This window comes from Diabrotica virgifera, chromosome 1, assembly GCF_917563875.1.
Source record: "Diabrotica virgifera virgifera chromosome 1, PGI_DIABVI_V3a".
Taxonomy (NCBI): Eukaryota; Metazoa; Arthropoda; class Insecta; order Coleoptera; family Chrysomelidae; genus Diabrotica; species Diabrotica virgifera.
The window spans coordinates 53,458,999-53,480,394 of NC_065443.1; the positions used below are offsets into that span (position 1 = coordinate 53,458,999).

Genomic DNA, 21,396 nt, shown 5'->3' on the forward strand with positions numbered 1-21,396 from the left:
AAACACGACTCCCCACGGAGAGTGGTGGGGGTAGATTTAAAATTTTAAATGCGAATCCCGTGATATTTCGCGAAATGAACATTAGATCGAAAAACTGAAAAATACACATGTTTAAAAAATCAATCGAATGGCACCAAACACGACTCCCCACGGAGAGGGGTGGGGGTTACTTTAAAATTTTAAATAGGAGCCCCCATATTTTATTGCAGATTCGGATTCCTTACGTAAAAATAAATAACTTTTTTTTGAAACATTTTTTCGAATTATGGATAAATGGCGCTATAATGGGAAAAAACGATTGTTGGAAATGGAAAATTAAGTTAAAAATGGAAAGTCCCCACTAAAATGGAAAACTTTACCTAACTTTTTTTTTGGTTTTAGAACCTATCTACTCTTCACAACCCAATACGTCCCCAAAACGCACGAGTGACTGCACATTTAGCATACTTCCCTCCCCTACTATAAGGCATTCTGCCGAAACATCTGTAGTGACATTAACTTATAATAAATTTTGTGAAAATATTGAAAAATTTTAGGTGTTTTATATATTGTTAGTTTTTAATGTATCTTTGTTTCTAGTATAGTATGCAAATGTAATGGTATAAATAAAACTCACCCTTGATCATCCAATGCAGGTATCTGGTTAAGTCCAAGTTTCTTCATTAGATTCAAAGTCTGTTCAATGGAAGAATTTATCGGTACAGTTTGTGGTACAGGAAGATTTAATTGGGAGACATTTAAATTCCACCACCTACAAGATCAATTTTTAAAAAATCTCAAATTAGTATCTTTTTGAAGTTATACTTCTTTACGGGCGTAATGACGGTGAAATTTTATATGGGAAAACCTAGCGACCGGGCGCATGCGCATTATAACTTTGTTCTAATTGGATGTTCAAATGACATGACAAAAATTCTCCAATATGGCAGCTGTGGCACAGCTGTGTGACTGTGCATGGTTTGGTTATAATGTATGCTTGTTGCGTTTTAAAATTTGTAGGAAGAGAAACAACAAACAAAAAGTTAGTTAATGGTTATACTGCCTTTTTAAATAGTTTTCATATTATATTTTTAGACTTATTTACATAGAAGATATGATTGTTGCATGCCAATGTGAAAGCTCATCAAACTGTGCCTAGTATGAGTGCCGCAGATCTCGCTTATTCAAAGCTAAAGAATCTTTCACTGGTAAGTGTTTTACAAATAGTTGATCAAATTTTGTTATGATATTTGAACATAGCCACTTTGCACGACGCAAGTGATTGCGAAATTTATTAGTCGTTATACGGGCTCCGATACCTACCTTGAACCTACCAAAATACATAAGTAGTATGTAATACGTTCATTTACATAATTTGATTACCATCAAAATTTCTATCAATATTCACCTAATATATTGTCTTCTTACTCTATGTTTTGTTGTATTTTTTCAGTTCTAAATCATTTCAATTCAAAATCAAAATAATTTTATTTACATAAGTTAAAAATGTCAAAAGGTTAATCTGTTTAGTTAGAGGATCTTCGCACATAATGACAAGCTGTCTCTGTGGCGAAGTTTTAATGCGGGTGAATCCCAATACAACGCAAATACCAGCCGCGTGGTAAGTTGGTTCGAATCCCAATAGAAACTTTTATTTTTTTATTTTTTTTTATACATTTTATGATTGTAAGTATATTTATTATATAATTTTATTTTCAGACAATACGTATTTAGTTAAAAAATTTTCCGACAATTAATGTTCAGAAATCATTTGTGGCATTTTTAATGTGTTTTTTGGCACTGTTTTAATAAAAATGTTTGAGAAGTAGTAAGTATAAATTAATTTAATATTTAAATAAAATATAAATAAAAAGTATATTAATTTCGTTTATAATCATATAATCATATAATAGAAGTATAACTTCTTACGTGCGTACAAAGTACACACACATTCTTTTTTTTATTCGATTTCAGAGTAAAATTTAAAAACGAATTAAACTGAGTAGACCTTTACTTGACCAACATCTATTACTATACAGTGACGAGTGCCCTAATAACCGGCAAGTTGTGAGTTCGTACGAGATAAAGCTAGTTCTTATACGTGGCTAGTTGCCTTCAGTCATAATGGTTATTCATGTCGACTGACATAAATAAACGTCAAATCGAAATGTAAATGCCAAAAAAACTTAATTTCAAACTGAAATTGTGGCTTATTAAAGCAGATTGTGTACTGGTCGGCAGTTATCCCTGAGCGAGAAAACTTTTTACTTTTGTTGTATTTGTCCCGATATGAATTCTAAATAATTGTAGATGAATGAGGGATTTTTGTAGTAAAGAAAAAAAGAGACGTTTTCACAAACAATTTATTTTCTGTTGACCTGAAGAGGCTGTGCAAAGTATAGACAGCGAAACCGGTTGTCAGTTGTAAAATAAATTGTTTGTGAGAACGTCTCTCTTTTTCTTTACTACAATAGTATGGACTCACACATGCAACCCATTCATAATAAGGGATTTTTGCTTTAGCCGAAACGATGAGCTGGTCAAATATCCAAGTGGGTGGAAGCCAATAAACCAAAGAAGAAGAAAACATACATAACCTAATAAAACTAAGTTAGGAAGAACTTCATACGTACAATCACGATTGAAGTCAACTATCTCTTAAGCTAATGTCCAAAGGTGGAGACTCTCGAGAGTTGTTGTAATTTAATTAAATTATATTATAGGTTTCTACCGATATTTTCCCTCCTCTACTAGTTTCATCTCTTTTTAATTCACAACGTATTATGATTTCATTCTTTTGCATTACTTAGACGGTTATTAGCTTGCTCATTAATGTATAAATTAAATAAATCCAAACCAATATTTTATGAAGTTTTTACTGATTTCCTTTATACCTGATATGGTTTACCTCTATATGTACTACATACAGTAATAAATATAATACTAAAGCTTTATTAACAATAAACCATTTAACATAACTTGGGTGGCGAAAAATGGGAGTGACCAATGTCCAGCAATGGACGGAAGAGGTTGCATGATGATGATTTAACATAACAGGTCAGCATAAATGAGGAGAAACTAAATTGTAACAACAATTTTTTGGTTTTCTATCGAAAATAAAGGAATTAGATATTTTGTGTAACTAAAATATTACGTTAATCTCGAGAAACCGAAGAAGAAATCAAATGAAGAGTTAAATATATTCAGCAAAATGTTTTGTAAAATTTAGATACAAAAAGGAAACCATAAAACTCATCAGAAAAGCGTGTGAGTTTTAAAAACTGTTACAATATTACATGTGAGGACGTTTGAGTTGGAATAAATTCATTATCTCGAGAAGACACAAATTTGGAGAGAAATCCTGAGACAGGTCGATTTTTATTTTAAATTACGACTTTTGGCATATATCATACTACTGACGTCATCCATCTAGGCGTGATGATGTAATCAATGATTTTTTTTTAAATGAGAGTAGGGGTCGTGTGATACCTCATTTAAAAGGATATTAATTATCTATCCAATAATATAAACATTCACATAATTATTTATACAGGGTGTACAAATTTTTTTTTCAATTAAATTAACTGAGACAAAAAGAAGAATGTATGTAATTCATTTATATCAAAATACATTTAAGTGCTGTCAGAAAACAGAAAAAAAAATTTATTTGACAAATAAACATTGTTTTTCGCTTAAATTCAATGTTAAAACTGCCACCCACCTGTCTCTTAGCAGTTTGAACATTGAATTTAAGCGAAATGCAATGTTTATTTGTAAAATAAACATTAATACCTCTTTTCCTGACAGCAGTAAAATGTATTTTGAATTAAATAAATTGCTTACATTCTTCTGTTTGTGTAAATTAATTTAATAAAAAAAAATTTTTTGGACACCCTGTAAAAATATTTTTATGTTAATGTTTATATTACTGAATAGAGAATTAAATAACCTTTCAAATGAGCCGTCACACAACCCCTACTCTCTTTAAAAAAAAATTATCGATTACGTCAGCACGCCCAGATGGATGACGTCACTAGTAGGATATATATACCAAAAAGTCTTAATTTAAAAATAAAAATCGACCTGTCTGAGGATTTCTCTCCAAATTTGCCCATTTTCGATGTAATGAATTTATTCCAACTCAAAAGTCCTCACTGTATATGATTAAAGTAAACAAAAAATGGTATGTATGTAGTCTACTTACGGGTGGTTGTTTGTATTTACACAAGGCTGAAGATTTCGCTCTTCCATCCATTGGTCACATACGAACTTTGTTAAGTAGTTCCTAATACTATCTGGTAACATAACTACAACCCTTTTACCAGGGCCATAATTTTTAGCTTTCGCTGCTTGAATAGCCGCCCACATCATAGCTCCACTGCTAGCCCCTAAAAAAAAATAATAGTAATTTTCTTCCAGAACGTTTTACACCTAGTATAAGGAATATAGTGAGTAACGTTATTGAAACAAAATAAATGACACACTTGTAATAACGAAATGCCGCAAAAATTCAACAAGGAAAACAGCTTATCACTAAACTAAATATTAACAAGACACAATTGTAGTGATTTTAAGAATAGATAATAGTAGATGTAGATCGACAACCGGACTATTCAGAATAGCAGCAAGCAAAGTTAGGATAGCCATGCTGATCGCCAACATCCGGAACGGATAGGCACCTTAAGAAAAAAAGAAGATGTAGATCATGTAGATCATGTAGGTAGATCAGCAATGTCAGCAGATCTTAAGAATAGATAAAGATCAAATAAAACGATCTCGATTCAACTATTCTATAAGTAGACCTTCAGAATAAAAAACATTAAAAATAGCGGAATAATACATTTTATAATACTTATATTTAAGAAGCCTGATAGCTCAGGCGGTAGGATGTCTAACTTCCACGCAGGTAGGCCGGGGATCGAATCCCAGCTCCGGCGAGAACCAGGGCCGCAAGTACGATGTAAGGGGCCCAGGGGCAAACGTGATCTGGGGGCTTCCTAACGGTGGGTCTCGGGGGGTTTACAATCTCTCATCTGGAAAAAGTTTTACGAAGTTGATTGCTTCGTTTTGAAGGTCTTGTTCGTTTGCATTCAAAATTAAATCAGGTTGAACAATTCGGTACGTATCTAACACTGCTTTCGTTCCTTGAAAGCGAGTGTGTAGCTGATGGCATAATGTGTCTATCATTGAGTAAATCACGGTTTCTCTGAAGCATGACTTGGAATCTTGAGGTCTTTCATCTTCGAACAGTTCATCGAAATGTTTTTTCGTCTTCTGCATTCTTTTTGGAGCGAACTCTACTGGTATGTTTTCCCCAACGTTGACACATATTTGAAGCCTCTTCAAAGAAGATTTCAAATTGCTTCTCATTTCAGTTAGGTTTAAGAGGCTGTCTTCAAGTAAACTGTAAGCTGTTAAAAGGTCCAGAAATTCTGATTGCAGTGTTTTTGAGACTATGTTGAGGATTCCAAGAATATTATTTTGCACAACTAGTAACAAAACAAATTTCTAGTTTCTTTTTCAGTTGTGCTGCTTCGTCTCTTTCATTTCTTTTGTTACTTGTCAGAGCTAGGCTTCGTCTCTTTCATTTCTTTTGTTACTTGTCAGAGCTAGGAACTTCGAAACATCGCAAAATCTCTGTTTTAATGCATTGACTACATCAAATCTTCCAGCCCAGCGTGTTGGATTGAGAGGTTTGAGAGTCGTCCGAGACTTTCGAAGAACACCTTTCAGACTGGTATGGGGAATTCAGTACCTCCCAATGAACGATACTGTTCGTTGAGAGTTGGAAAAATATGAAGATATGCAGGTTTATTTAGAGAAAATGCAGAGAGAGGTAAGCCAGATTGCTGAGGAGATACAGAAAATTGAAAAAGTGGAAGAAAAATTCGAGAATGCGTTAAAATTCGATATGGAAAAGTAGATGAAAAATTGAAAGAGATAGGAAAATGTCAAGGAGAAGGAGACTATCGGGAAGTAATTATATACAGCTCTAATTAGATCAGAATCCAATTTGGCGAGGATATTAGAAAACGACATCCGGTACCATTCATTAATATCTTAAAAAACAAATTACAACATATGCAGAACTTCGAAGATTGCAAAGAAATGATAAGAAGCCATCTAAAAAACGGAACTGCTTTGTGTTTTGAAAGCAAAGAAAATGAGGTGACTTCATGGAGAGATTTTGAGACAATTTTTTTTAAATTGGTGCAGGTGAAACAGGTTAAAATCGCATTGAAGTTGTTAGAACGTGTACTTATTACAACTGGACAACTTGAAGTAGAACTTGACTGAAAGTACTTTGAACGTTTATTTGACCTCGTTAAAATCTATGCATGACCAACCAATCGGGGGCACCGGGGCACTGCCCCGGTTGGCCCAATGGTAGTTACGGCCCTGGCGAGAACATCTAGACATTTAAGAAAATGCCCGTAGGCCCCGGGTCGACTTAGCCTGAGTAAAATTAGTACCTTGGGTAAAACCAGAGGTAATAATAGGCGGTTGAAGCGTAGATCTGGCCCTGTTACCTTCCTCGTATACCGGCCCTAGAGATAGCAGATTACCCTGCTTTAATCCAAAAGCCGCATAAGCGGTATAAAACTGGAAAATATTATATATTTATTTTTATGGCCCTATATATTTTCTTGTTTAGTTCATTCAGCTTGTGGTTCTTTGTATTTGATTTTCGAATATATTATACAAAACCACTAGAAGACCTATAATGATATATGCCGCAGGATCTAGACCAAAAACAATAAAAACCCAAGAATTGCTTCAAACAACAGAATGAGAATATTCGTGGTATAACTGGAAAGACTCTTCTAGACAGAGAAACAAGTGAAAACATAAGAAATACATATAGGGTAGACAATAGTAATGTTTGGGTGTTAAACAGGAAAAAAGAGTTGAATAAACATATTAACACAATTAACATCAGAACGAATAAAGAGAATGAGAATCGTTCGAGATAAATAGCCAAGAGGAAAAGAAGTGTAGGCCAACCTAGAAGAAGATGGAGTGACAATTTGAACCTTGATGCAAGTAGGTGAAGGCAGGTGGATAAAGTTTGAACAGGAAATTCACCTAGAATAAAAAATAAAGAGGAAGAAGTATTTGATTTTTTCTAACAATAAAACACTGAAAACGTTTGTTTTCTATACTTCCACAAAATTTATTACAACTAAATGACTACAGCTGTTTCGGCAGAGTGCCTTTCTCAAGTGATATAGTTTACAATGTGTTTACCTTTTTAAGTTTTTAACTGAAAAGGTTGAGGAGTGGGGAGCTGTTTGTCTCGAGTTGGTCATTCAGAATTATATCTGTATTTTTCAATTTATTAATTTCCATAGATCCTAGAAAAGATAGCTTAAGGCCTTTATTTTGGATATGCAGAATTTGAAACTCTTCATTGAAAGAATGATTATGATCTAGAAGGTGAAGTGCGTATGAAGAAGTGTCTGTTTTTCCATTGTTGAAAGCCCTTTTGTGTTCTGCTATCCGTTTGTCAAAGGTTCTGCCAGTTTGACCGATGTAAGTTTTCGGACAGTCACCACAAGTTAGTTTGTACACACCACTCTGTAGTTGCTTTCTCTTTCGGCTTTTATTGTTCTTATTATATTTACTTAAGTTGTTGTTAGTTCTGAAGGCTGGTGTTATTCTTTCTTTTTTATGTATCTGGCTATTTTTGTTGTTATCTTGCCAGTATTTATTTGTTTCTTATCTAAACACTGGATAATATCAAATTTTTGCTACTGAATGTATTCAGAATAATGGAACAGGAATAAGATTGGTCGAGAAATATAGGTACCATGGAATAAACATTGTTAGGAATAACCAAACTTGAAACTTTGAAATACGTTAAAGGAAAACGGTAATACAATTAATTTTTAAAAAAGCTTTTATCTCATATTGGTAGGAGAGCCCAAGCGGGGATTTTTGCAGTTACTCGAGCGCGTCAGAAAATCACATGGGGAGAAACATTGTACCATGCAAATGTATCCCTACCTTCTATGGACTCTTTATACAGGGGAGTTCGTTAAGAGGGGTCCGAAAAAAATATATCCTTAGAAAAACTTGAAATCGTCAGATTAAGATAAGGTAAGTACATGCAGAACAGTGTATGTATATTTTAAAAATCTGACGATTTGAACGGGGCGTAAGGAAATGGACAAGTCGCAAAGTTTCACAAAAAGGAAAGCGAATATTGCGCGAGATGAACGTCAGATCGAAAAACTTTAAAATACGTGTTCAATATTTTTCAAAAATATATCCAATTATACCAAACACTACCACTCACGGAGAGAGGTGGGGGGCTAACTTTAAAATTTTAAATAGTAACCCCGCAATATTTGGTGAAATGAACATCAGATCAAAAAACCGAAAAATACGTGTTCTATATTTTTTAAAAATCTATCGAATGATATCAAACACGACCACCCACGGAAGGCATGGGGGGTTTCCTTAAAATCTTAAAAAGAAGCCTCAATTTTTTTTGAAGTTATACTTCTTTACGCGCGATGAGGGTGAATTTTTATATGTTAAAACCAGGCACATACGCATCACCCAGGCGCATACGCGCATTATAACTTTGTTCTGATTGAATGTTCAAATGACATGTCAAAAATTATCCAATATGGCAGCTGTAGGACACCTGTGGTTTGGAGGTAAAGGTAAACAAATGTATAATATATTAGTTTTATTGTTGTGAGGACAGAAACAAAAAAGTTTATAATATTGTAGTGACTTTTAAATAGTTTTTAAAAGCAACAGGTACGTAATAATTGTTAATGTATCATGTGTATAAACCTACCTGTTTGATCTGCCAAAATACATAGTATGTAATACTTTTATTTATATAATTTGATTACCATCAAAATTTATATCAATATTCACCTAATATATTGTTTTCTTACTCTATGTTTTGTTGTATTTTTTCAATTCTAAATCATTTTCACTTCAAAATTAAAATAATTTGATCAATTTTCAAAATATCAAAATATCACAAGTTTAATGACGTTCTACACCTTCGGCAAAGAATTAAGGATTTGCATGAAATTTTAGTATGTTATAGTTTACTTCAATAAACTAAGACTTGATTTTTTAAAAAATGTTTTACCGTGCCGTTTAATTACTATTAAGGGTCAAAGTTAAGTTTTAACATGGGCTCTTATGGGAACTCTTAAAAAGTTAATAACTTTTGACCCAAATTTACGATTTTTAATTATTTGTGCTTAAATTAAAGGTATTTTTGTAAGGAATAACATATTAAAAAATGAGGATTGTTTACCGTACCATTATTAAATAAAAGTGAAATTACTGTTTCGAAATTTAACAAAGTTGGTAGTAGTGAGATCAGCTGCACTCATAATTATATCCGAAAGTTACGTGTCAATCAAATGAGCCTCGATGGTCTAGTTGTTGAGCGTTCGGTCAGAGATCGAAACGTCCCGGGTTTCAATCCTCTACGATTCATTTTTTTTTAGTTGTTTTAATAAAAATTTTTTGAAAGTGGTAGATAAGAAAGTTAGTTTAATATTTAAATAGAATACAATTACTTCGTTAAAATTATATAATAGAAGTATAACTTCTTACGTGCGTACAAAGTACACACACATTCTTTTTTTATTTCAGATTTGGATTTCTTACGTAAAAATAAGTAACTTTTATTCGAGAAATTCTTTCGGCATTCTTTTATGGATAGATGGCGCTATAATCGGGAAAAACGATTGTTTTAAAACAATGGAAAATTAAATTTGGAAAAATGGAAAATTAAATTAAACAGTGGAAAGTCCCCACTAAATTGGACAACTTAATTTAACTTTTTTTGGTTTTAGGGCCTAATCTTCACAACCCAGTAGGTCCCCATGACGCTCGAGTAACTGCAAATTTAGCATTGTTGCTTCCCCTACTATATACACTACCAGCTCTTAAGCTTATGTACATTACCAGCTTTTGATATAACGCGAGTAGCTTAATTATAAAAAAAAAATATCCCATAATAACATCCAAACAAAAAAAGATATAGATTGAATTGAACTAACAACAATATAGGAAAATATACGATGATATCCGGAGAAATACAAAGGTAGAGGACATCATAGAGCAGATAACAAAACTCAAATGTAGATAGGGCGGTCGTACTATAAAGAAAGAAGATCAGCTATCAGTCAACTACCAGAACAGAAACGAAGGATAGAAAAGAGGAACCCAAGATAATCAGTTACCAGATAGTCAGATCAGCTAATGAGAATAACAGGGAACTGAATAGCAACTACATAAAAAAGAGTAACCTGCAAATATTTAGAGCAGGCTTTGTTCCACAAATGACTGACTTACAATAATTGTCAATATTTAAACTCTCCTTTTTATTTATTGTTTCCACTTACCAATCAAAAGGCCTTCATCCTTAATCAACCTTCTTGCCATTGGCAGGGCATTCTCATCACCTACTTTAATCCAAGTGTCAATGACTTTGCGGTCTAAGGTTGAGGGAATGAAATCGTAGCCCATACCTTCTATCTCCCAGAAAGTAACGTCAGTTTTATTTATAATTTCTGGTAAAGCAAAAGATGATCCAATTGGATCTGCACAAACGATTTCCGTATTGGGAGAAATCTCTTTAAATTTTCTTCCTATACCCGTAACGGTACCACCTGTTCCAGCTCCCATTATCTAAAAATTACAATTAGTATTTTATTAAGTAGATAAGTAGATTTTTGTTTCAAACGCCATCCGTTTATAACAAACCATAAACAGTAGGTAAGCATTTTTGTTGAATAAAAATTTAACACTAGGAGTGATCGCCTAGGCTATAACTCTATTGCTTGAATATTTTTCTAACTAGGTATACATTGGTACGACTTATACTACTTAATATACACTTATTCTAAACTTTTACTTGTTGTCTATTAATTGTCTATAGGGTAAATCCAGTGGACTACGAATTTTTAGTCTCTTATTTTGTAAACTCAAGGAAACCGACTGCAAGATTGTTGGGAAGCACTTCAAGACGCTTTAGATATTTTTGTCCCTACACTGCGTGATTACTTGTTTAACTGTAGGGATTTTTAAATCACTGTAAATGACCTGATTGGATAAACCAAATGGGAGTCGCTATAGTTCTTAATGTTTGATTGGGATTGTTCCAGGATCGCTCTTTTGCTGTTAGAAGCTATACACCAGAGTTGTAGGCCGTCTGTCCAAATAGGCTTTATGACGGAACTGTAGACCAGGAATTTACTTTTTAATGATAGTGGTGAGTTACTTGAAAGCATCCAGAAGTGTTTTAAGTATAATTCCTAGAACTGCAGATCAGAAATTTACTTTTTAATGATAATGGTGACTTACTTGCAAGCAGCCAGTAGTGTTTTAACCTAGTTGTTTACGTTTATCCCATATGAGTTTTCCAAATTCCTTTTGTCTAGTCAAAAGTATTTTGCACAATGTGTTTGGGTATTAGGTTACTCTTATAGTATATTGATGGTGTATCACCTTGGCATTTTGTAAAACTTACATTTGCTGATTTTCCTCGTTTATTTTTATTCTCCATCTACTAGCCCGTTTATGTGTTTCGTTTAGTTTTATCTGTAAAGTACGGGTTGCACTTTGGGGGTTTTTGTGTCTCGCCATAGTTGCAGTATCATCTGCAAATGTAGCTGTTAGATGATGGTCATCGGTTGGAAAGTCGACAGTAAACAAACTATAATGGACCTGGTTTCTGTATAAGTAAAATGTCCGCTAACTTCCATTGTGCTAGAAAATATCCTAACAGCCTTACATTCGCATTTATTAGTTGTGTTACCATTTTGATCCATTTTTGAAGTTATACTTCTTTAGGCGCGTTGGGAGTAAATTTATATGTGCGCGAATTCATCAAAAGTCTTGGTCCTGGGCGCAGCTGAAACGTTAAACGTGCTCTGATTGGGTAATTACAATGACCTGTCAATAATTGTTCAATATGTCGGTTATGGGTAAATAAATGTAGTGTATATTAGTTTTTATTGTTGTGAGGGCAGAGAAAAAAGCAATATTATAATTGTAGTGATTTCTTAAATAATTTTTAAAAGCAACAGGTGCGTACTTGATTGTAAATGTTTCAGTGTCGTAATAAAAAATTACATAGGTACCTACCTATTTGGAAAATGTAAAATAAATCTACCTAGTATATAATGCTTTGATTTACGTAATTTGATTACCAACAAAATTTCTACCAATATTCATCTAATATTGTTTTCTTACTCTATGTTTTGTTGTATTTTAATATTTCAATTCCACAAAAATCAAATTAATTTCGTTAAATTCAGAACTATCACAAGTTTAAAACGTTTAGTTGGTCTATCTTGACACAACATGCACCAACATGATGCATATGTCTCCGTAGCCAAGATCTAAAGATGCTTGAATTTCAAAACTAACCGCGCCAGTGTACGCGGGTTCAATCCACAATACAAACTTTTATTTTTTTTATACACTTTATAATTGTAAGTATATTATTATATAATTTATTTTCAGAAAATACGTATTTAGTTAAAAAATTTCCAACAATTATTGTTCAGAAATCATTTGTGGCATTTTTCAATGTGTTTGTGTGTGTTTTATTCTTTTATTTTTTAATTTTTGCTATTGTTTTAATAAAAATTGTTGAAAAGTAGTAAGTATTAAAATTAGTTTAATATTTAAATAAAATATAAATAAACAGTTTAAAGTATATTAATTTCGTTGAAATCATAATAACAGAAGTAATATAACTTCTTACGTTCGTACAAAGTACACACACACATTCTTTTTTTTTGTAGTTGTTTGATTGTAGATATGTTACAGTTCAAGTTGATTATCCAGTTGGAGTTTACACCAACTAGTTGGAGTCAACTCTAACGGCTGGTTTCAGTAAAAGTTGATTATAAATATAAAATGAAGATTTATATTCAACATTTACTAATAAAAGTAGACTCCAACTAGGAAAAGTGTACTCTTCCCAATGCCATTTAGTAAAAGTAGATTCTGATTCACACAAACAGCCGATTCTATAAATTAAATGTTACTGAATATGTTCAAATTGGTCTAGGCTGTATCGTCGCCCCCGTTAGGTAAATTACTCCGATTCGAATTTTTTGCACAAACTTACTCAAAAAGAGGTCCTTATAACAAATCTACTGGGTGCCAGGCAGTACCTTGATCGATAAATTGTTTAAACAATTCTTTTTAGACAAATTCACAAAAATAATTTTTTCACTTCGAACATTTTTTTAGATCATTTGGGTTATTCTGAGCCAAAATAAAGTATTTTGTGATTTTTCTCTAAAATTGATTGTTGTCGAGTTATACGCGATTTAAAATTTGAAAAATGCGAAAATAGCCATTTTCAAGGCCTAATAACTCGGTTAAAATTCATTATTATGAAAGTCAGAAAGTGACCAAATCAAAGTTTATAGCCCCCTCTACAAGATCCAGCAGAAATTTTTGTCACTATTTTATTACTAAGCTTTATCTTTAATTATTAACAATGAGCGCTAAGTGCGTATTAGGCGGCCGTCAATGGTGAGTGCTAAAGAGATGCACCATTCCAGCCGTCCAATGGCGAATCTCACTCGCACTCACATTGACGGCCGCCTCAATACACGGTTAGCGCTCATTGTTGATAATTAAAAATAGTATCTTATTTATGAAATAACGACAAAAATTTCTTCAGGATCTTATAGAGGTAGCTTTAATCTTTTTTAGTTTCTGACTTTCATAATATATAATATCGTATGGCATTTTTGCCTTTCGGACAGTTCCGGCGCCAATTACATCTTTAACCCTGTTTCAAGTAACCATTGTCGATGTACACTAGCCCAGGGGACCGACGGCTTAAAGTGCTCTCCGAGGCACGGTGAGACGGCTCGTGTCATTATTGGAAATGAAAATGGTTTGTCTTTAGCAGGGCTCGAACCCACGTGCACTGGCGTATGAGGCCAGCGATTATGCCGTTACTCCACGGCCGCTCGCTCGACTTTCACAATAATTATCTTTAACCGAGTTATTTAACCTCGAAAATGGTTATTTTGGCGTTTTTCAAATTTTAAGTAGCTAATAACTCGACAACAGTCAATTTTAGAGAAAAAAAGGCCCAACGGATCTAAAAAAAAATTGTACGAAGTGAAAAAATTACACACACCGGCAAAATTAGCCGAACACCTTAAAAATGGGACATGTTTGATGTCTCGAATTTCCTAAACCTGTTTTCCGATTTAAGTGGTTCTTTTAGTAAATTATAGCCTTATTAGTTAAGAATATCGTTGTAATAATATTGTTGCTAGACAGGTACATGTCATTTTATACCGGGTGTTACAATCATACTGTCTTTTTTTCTTAAAGTTCGGAACACCCTGTGGAATATTCTAGTATATATAATATTTTAAAATTAAAACTCAATTGTAGGCTTTCTTAACATTTTCTTTTTTGATTCATTTGCTTATGTTGGAAAATAAAAAAGTTATGTGCTTTAACAACTAGCCATGTTTTTTATCAATAAATCCTCATAGTAGGGGAGGAAAGTATGCTAAATTTTCAGTTTGTACAGATGTCTCTTATTTAAGATTTTAATGTAGTCCCCCAGCCCACCTCCGTCGGGATCGTGTTTGGTGCCATTCGGTAGATTTTTGAAAAATATTGAATAGATGTATTTTGCAGTTTTACGATCTGATGTTCATTTCGCGAAATATCGCAGTATTTTACTTCAGTTGGAGTTGACTCCAACTAGTTGGATTCAACTCTAACTGAGAATCAACTTGAACTGTAACAGATATATATATATCTTTATTTTTATTGGATCGAAATAATAATGTGTACTAAAATAAAATTTCGATCCTCCAAATTATATTTGTTTCTTCGTCCGTACGTCCGCCCCTCCGTCTGCCAATTTACGTGCAGCCTCTTTTATGCAACTGTGGCTCGCGTTAACTATTAAGAAAAATATTTCCATTTCCAAGGAACAAAAAAATAATAATTTGTTTAATTTATATTTTGAGAACGAGTAATAGATATTATTAAAAAATAGGAATAGAGTATATTTTAGAAGTTTTGATAATTTCAATTGCTGTGTAACACAACATCATTTCACAGAAATAAACAAAAGGTAAATAATTTTTACTATTGTATCAATGATAATGAATCTAACAAAAAATACCTCAAAGACTTGATTATTAGTGTATGCAGATGGAATTAACAATTAGCATACTTCAGCTAAATATGTTTATATTGGAAAACCTTGATAGTTTGGAGTGATTTGAGTTTTACTTCTATTATATTCAATTTTATATATAATTAAATTATTTTTAATTGAAGTGTTTGTCCAAACTTCAGCAAAAATTTATGTAATTAGAAAACACTTAAAATTAATTAGGTGTCGAGCGAGATAGCTAAAGAATAGTATAACAGCAAGTCTTGATAAATATATAAGCAGAACTACTCAAACTAATGGACAACGAATCAATAGCAATACAGTAGAACCTCGATTATCCGTCAGAGCACTGGACCAAGGGTATGACGGAAAATCGAAAAGACGGTTAACAGAACATTAAAAAAATTAAAAATTCATAGTACAACTCTCAAATTTCATTTGTATGTTTTGTATGACAATATAAGAGGGATTTGTGTTCGTACAATCGAATCAATTTAAAATATTCTGAAATCTTTGTTTGTATTATGGTTGCTTCACATTTTGCGACTGCTGAATTTCTTAATCGGCATAAAATCATGCAATCTACTTTATTGGCTTCTTCTGGTTGAGAATACCACTCGATGAATTATTGCATGTGCGATGCAGCTTCTCTAGATTATTTACGCAAATCTTTGTCAGTTACAATAGGTTCATCAACATATCTACAGTCGAATTCCAAGTCTGTGTCAGCTTCTGAATCTGTTTGGTCCGCCTTTGTTCCCATTTCAACGACTTCTTTATCTGTCAGCAATGAATAGCCGTGTCCTCATCACAAATCAAATTAACTTTTTTTTTATTTTTTTATATTATTTTTTAAAATGTTTGCTTATGTAGCCAATACAACGCCTGTATGTACCCTGACGGTTAACAGAGGTGACGGTTAATGAAGAGACGGATAATCGAGGTTCCACTGTATAATCACAAAGTACAATATATTATACAATTCTAGAGAAGCAGCAATTTTCTTTCTTTCTTTCTCCCCTTCCTTGTACCCTATCAGGGTGTCGGATTTGGGATCGCTATTTTAATTTACATTCACCCATATCTTTCATTCTTTTCTGTTTTCCGCCATTATTTTTAATTCTTTGAGTGATTTTCCTTTAACTTTTCCCGCCTCTACTATTTTCTATATCCATTTTTTCCTTGGTCTGCCTCTTTTTATTTTTGCAATGTTCCTTGCTTCGTGAATTCTTCTCGTAATTCTGTTGGGTTGCATTCTCATCAAATGCCCATACCAATTCATTTGTCTCTTTTTTAGTTTATTCATTATTGGTTCTTGGTTGGCCATTCTCCCAATAGTCTCGTTGCTTAATCTATCCCATTTTGTCTTTCCAACTATCCTTCTTAAATGTCTCATCTCCATTGCATTTATTCTGCTCTTATGTTTTTCCAGAATTGTCCAGTTTTCACTTGCGTAGAGCACAGTCGATATCACTATTGTGGTATATATGTTAATTTTTATCTCTCTTGCAAGTTTTCTTTTCCTCAGTATTGGGGCTAAGGCATAGTATAACTTGTTTGATTTCTTTACTCTATTTGTTATTTCCCAGTCTATTTTTCCGTCGTTAGTAATGATACTTCCAGATACTTTCCAGTTCTGAGTTTTTGCATTTTATCTTTATTTCATTATCTTCTTTGCCGTTGATTGTCATTATCTTACTTTTTTCCTCGTTTATTTCCATTTTTAGCTCTTTTATTTCCTCTGCCCATATATCCATTAGTTACTGCATTTTGTTCTCAGAATCTGCTATTAGTACTATGTCGTCCGCATACATTAAGGACTATTGTTCCCGGTTGTAATCTATGGTATCCTATTATTGTCTGTAGTTGGTTGGTTCTTGCTCTAGTTTTTCTTATTAATTCATTCATTACGATTATGAATAGCAAAGGGCTGAGACTATCTCCTTGTTTAATACCTCTATTCCAATTAAATTCTTCTGATCGTTCCCCTATTTGTACTCTTACTTTTACCTCTTTGTAAGTACTTTCTATAATCTGTAGATAATATATCTGATAATATTTTATCAATCTGTTTGGTACATTTATTTTCCTCAAGCATTCCCCTATAATTTGTCTTTCTATCGTGTCAAATGCTGCTCTTAGGTCTATGAATGCTAATACCAGTTTTCCCCCCGTGCCTAAGCTTTCGATTAGGTTCCTGATGGTAAATATGTTGTCATTTGTTTGTCTTCCTGGTCTAAAGGCCGCTTGTTCAACTCCCAATTTCATTTCTACTTCTTGCCTTAGTCTTTTCTCTATTATTTTAACAGCAACAACATAATGGCTTAAGTCTGAGTTTATTTCACTTTCAAAAAAAAACAGGAGCCAGAAAATGCGAAGAATACCGTACGATAAGCCTCACTAGTCATCTTCTAAAATTGTTCCGAAAGATATAATCCATAAAGGAATTTACAATCTGTGTGAAAGTCAAATTTCCCTAACCAGTTCGGGTTCATAAATACTGTTGGTTTGATAGAACCTTGTATGTTTCAATGGCTTGTATCTACCTTAATCCCTTTGCCAAAAAAGAACAACGCAACAAAGTGTAAAGACCACCGACCGATAAGTCCCATGAGCCATTCTTTAAAATTATTCCTCAAAGTTCTTTACTACAGAATCTCCACAAAATGTGATAGGGTTATTGGTTGCTCACAATTTGGATTTAGAAAAGGTCTGGGTACCAGGGAAGCACCAGTTGCAACCCAAGTGCTACGATCAAAGGAGATATGTAATGATGTGTTTTATAGATTAAGAAAAAGCCTTTGATCGAGTACAACATCATAAACTCGTACATATACTAAAACAACTCAACATAGATAAAAAAACATTCGTTGCATAGAAGCTCTTTACTGGAATCAAACAGCTGCCATCATGGTGGATAATGAAACAACGCAAGCTCAAAAAATCCTCAGAGGTGTAAGACAGGGTTGAATTATCTTCCCACTACTGTTCAATTTATATTCAGAAAGTGTCTTCCAGAAAGCTCTTGAGGAATGCGAAAGCGGCATCAAAGTAAATGGTACCTGGGTCAATAATATACGATATGCGTATGACTCGGTCTTAATAGCAGACAATATAGAAGACCTCCATAACCTTCTTAATAAAATTGGAGAACATGGCGAGAACATGGGACTTAGCATCAACATAAAAAAGACAAAGTTCCTTACAGTAGGAAAAATGAAAGAATACCCATGAACGAACATATAAAACACGCTGTATTTTCCTGTCACCGTGTCACACAAAAAATTGGCCAGCGCAAGTACACGTAATAATTATTATTACATGTACTTGCGCTGGGCAATTTTCTTTGTGACACGGTGACAGGAAAATACAGCGTGTTTTATATGTTCGTTCATGGGTCTCATTTTTCCGACTGTATAATCAGCCGTCAATATGTCAACATCAAAATGCAAAACTAGCATATAACAATCAAGATGTAGAGCGAGTAAGAAAATTTAAGTACCTACCTGGGAACCTGGCTATGTGAAGACTGGATGTTGGATATGGAAATTAAATGTCGGATAGAAAGGGGCAAAAGTGCATTCATGAAATTCAGAAACGTCTTTACGAACTCTGACTTTGACCTGAACCTAAGACTAAGATTCACGAAATGCTATGTATGGTCGGTGTTCCTATATGGCATGGAAGGATGGACTTTAAAAATAAACACAATGAATAAGCTAGAGGTATTTGAGATGTGGATTTATCGACGAATCCTTAAAGTTCCCTGGACCGCGCGTATAACAAATGAAGAAATCCTGAGAAGAATTGGTACAAAACGACAACTGGTATGCAAAATTAAACAGAGAAAAACGGCATACCTGGGGCACCTAATTAGAAACAAAAGATACCAGTCTCTGCAAACCTTAATTGAAGAAAACATCGAAGGAAGAAGGGAGTGGGCAGGAAGAAAATGTCATGGCTACGTAATGTCAAACAATGGACAGGGCTAAGAAACATAGGAGACCTAATACATACTGCAAGGGATAGAGAAAAATGGCCAAACGTGATCGCGAACATAAATTAGTGAATTGCATAAGAATAAGAAGAAGAGAGATGCTTTGTTCTCTTATTTCAGAGATACATAGACGTCAATTGGGACATATATAGTTAAGTCTGGTTGATTAGAGAAAACGCTTGATTGAGGACAGCACGCCAGGAAAAAATTGATGACCAAGATCTGAAAATTTTTACTTGGACCAGTAAGGATTTGCGAAAAAACGTCTATTTTTGGATGTGAGAGGTGGCATTCGGATTTTTGCAGATAAAGTTAGGTGACACCTTCAGTAATAATAATTGACTTATGCTCCTTTTCAAATATGCCCGGAACATTAATAAAAAAATTAAAATATTTAAAAATTTCGAAAAACACCGATTTTTTTCTGCTTTCTTTGCTTATAACTTTAAAACGATTCGTTTTGGAACAAAGTCGTACAGAAATAAAATAAAGATAATTGAATTTTGTATGATATACGACTGGTAAAAAATGTTTTAAGGTATTACCTTTTCTGCAATATAGCAATAAATACAAAATAAGGGGGCAAAATAAGTCTGTTGTTATTCAATATTTTTTAACCACTTTGGTGGCACTTAAAACCTTAGTAATTCACTTAGGAAATTCTTTGTAACATACCTAAATCGTGTACCAAATTTCATTAAAATCGACCTAATAAATTTTGCATAATAAATTTGCAATCTAAATGTTTTTAAAAAAGTTCAAATTTTTTAAAATCTTTCTTAGCCCAGTAAATGAACGGAAAATCCGGCGATACCGTGTAATTTTCAGGGGCAACTCCGAATTGCATGAAAATTTGGATTTAGGTTCTACTTACCCTCCACTTTAAAGTTGAAATTGTGCCATTAGTTGCTTTTACTTGGGGGGTGATAGTCACCCCTTCTCGGGGGTGAAAAAACATACGTTCAAGATAAGACCGGAAATGCATAAATTGACTGATTTCAAGCAACTTTTGTTCTATAGAGTTTTTTACGTAAGTTATCACTTTTCGAGTTATTTGCCATTTAAAATGTTGATTTTTCGACAAAAAACTACGTTTTCAGACGGTTTTTCGCAAATAACTCAAAAAGTAAATATTTTATCGAAAAAAATATCCTTAGAAAAAGTGTAGCTTATAAATAACCCAAAAAAATGGTGTATCAGTAAAGTCTATCAGTCAAACAAAAACAAAGTTGTAGCTCATGAAAAATACGTTCTTATTCGACTAATTCCAAATCGAATATTTCAAGGTGAAATCACCAAAAACTTAAGCACTTTTCGGGAAAAACCCATTTAAACTTTTTTAAAGTGTTTATAAAGAGCTTTGTTTTAATTATTAACAAAAGTTTTAGCATTAAAAATAAGCGAGTTACGCTCAAAACAAAGTTGGCCCTCTTTTTTTTTGTAAAAAATCATGAAAATATCGCCGTGTTTAGCTCCCCAAATGAAATTAATCGTTACCGCTTTACAAACAATTTACTTACCTATCTATTTTTTATATGATCTGTCAGGCTCACCGGTTTAAAGTGTTTATTTTTGAAAGGGTTATAATTGAGAAAGCTTAAATGGGTCACTAATCATGAGTGTATGCAAATTTTGAACAGCCATAGATTAATTAATTTTTGTCTTACGGAGAAACAAAATAAACTACCATATTTACAATAGCAAAACCTACATTTCTTTACTCCTTAAGATTTTTCTTATCACTAATACTTTTTAAGTTATTTTGAAAAAATTAAATTTTTCAAAAATTTTTAGAAAAATTTTTTTTAATACAAAACCAAATTATTTTAAAAATAAGCACTTAAAACCAATCAAACTTACAGATCATATAAACAATACACATACAGTTAAAATAGATGGTAAAGCCAAACGATTAATTTCATTTAGGGTGCTAAATAGAGTGAGTTTTTCACGATTTTTTTTTACCAAAAAATGGGGATAACTTTTTTTTTTCAGTGTAACTTGTTTATTTTTAATGCTGTAGAATTTTGTAAAAAACAAGTAATAAGCTTTTTTTAGATACTTTAAAAATTTTAATAAGGTTTTCCCGAAAAACGCTTGTTTCTTCGGTGATTTCGCGTTGAATTATTCGATTTGGAATTAGACGAATAAGAAGGTATTTTTCATGAGCTATAACTTTGCTTCTACTCAATTTGTAGACTTTACTTTTTTTCGATAAAATATTTACTTTTTCAGTTATTTGGGAAAAACCGTCTGA

At 33.0% G+C, this 21,396-nt stretch overlaps 1 protein-coding gene across 1 annotated transcript in view; it reads right to left on the reverse strand.

Moving 5' to 3' along the window:
- Positions 1-21,396, reverse strand: part of LOC114324951 (uncharacterized) — a 113,455-nt gene that overhangs the window by 13,839 nt on the left and 78,220 nt on the right. Inside the window, exons 16-18 of the mRNA XM_050659882.1 lie at positions 10,368-10,653; positions 4,184-4,367; positions 617-751 (exon numbers count right to left, since the gene is read on the reverse strand). Of these exons, the coding sequence (XP_050515839.1) occupies positions 617-751; positions 4,184-4,367; positions 10,368-10,653 (605 nt within the window). The remainder of the gene's footprint in view (positions 1-616; positions 752-4,183; positions 4,368-10,367; positions 10,654-21,396) is intronic.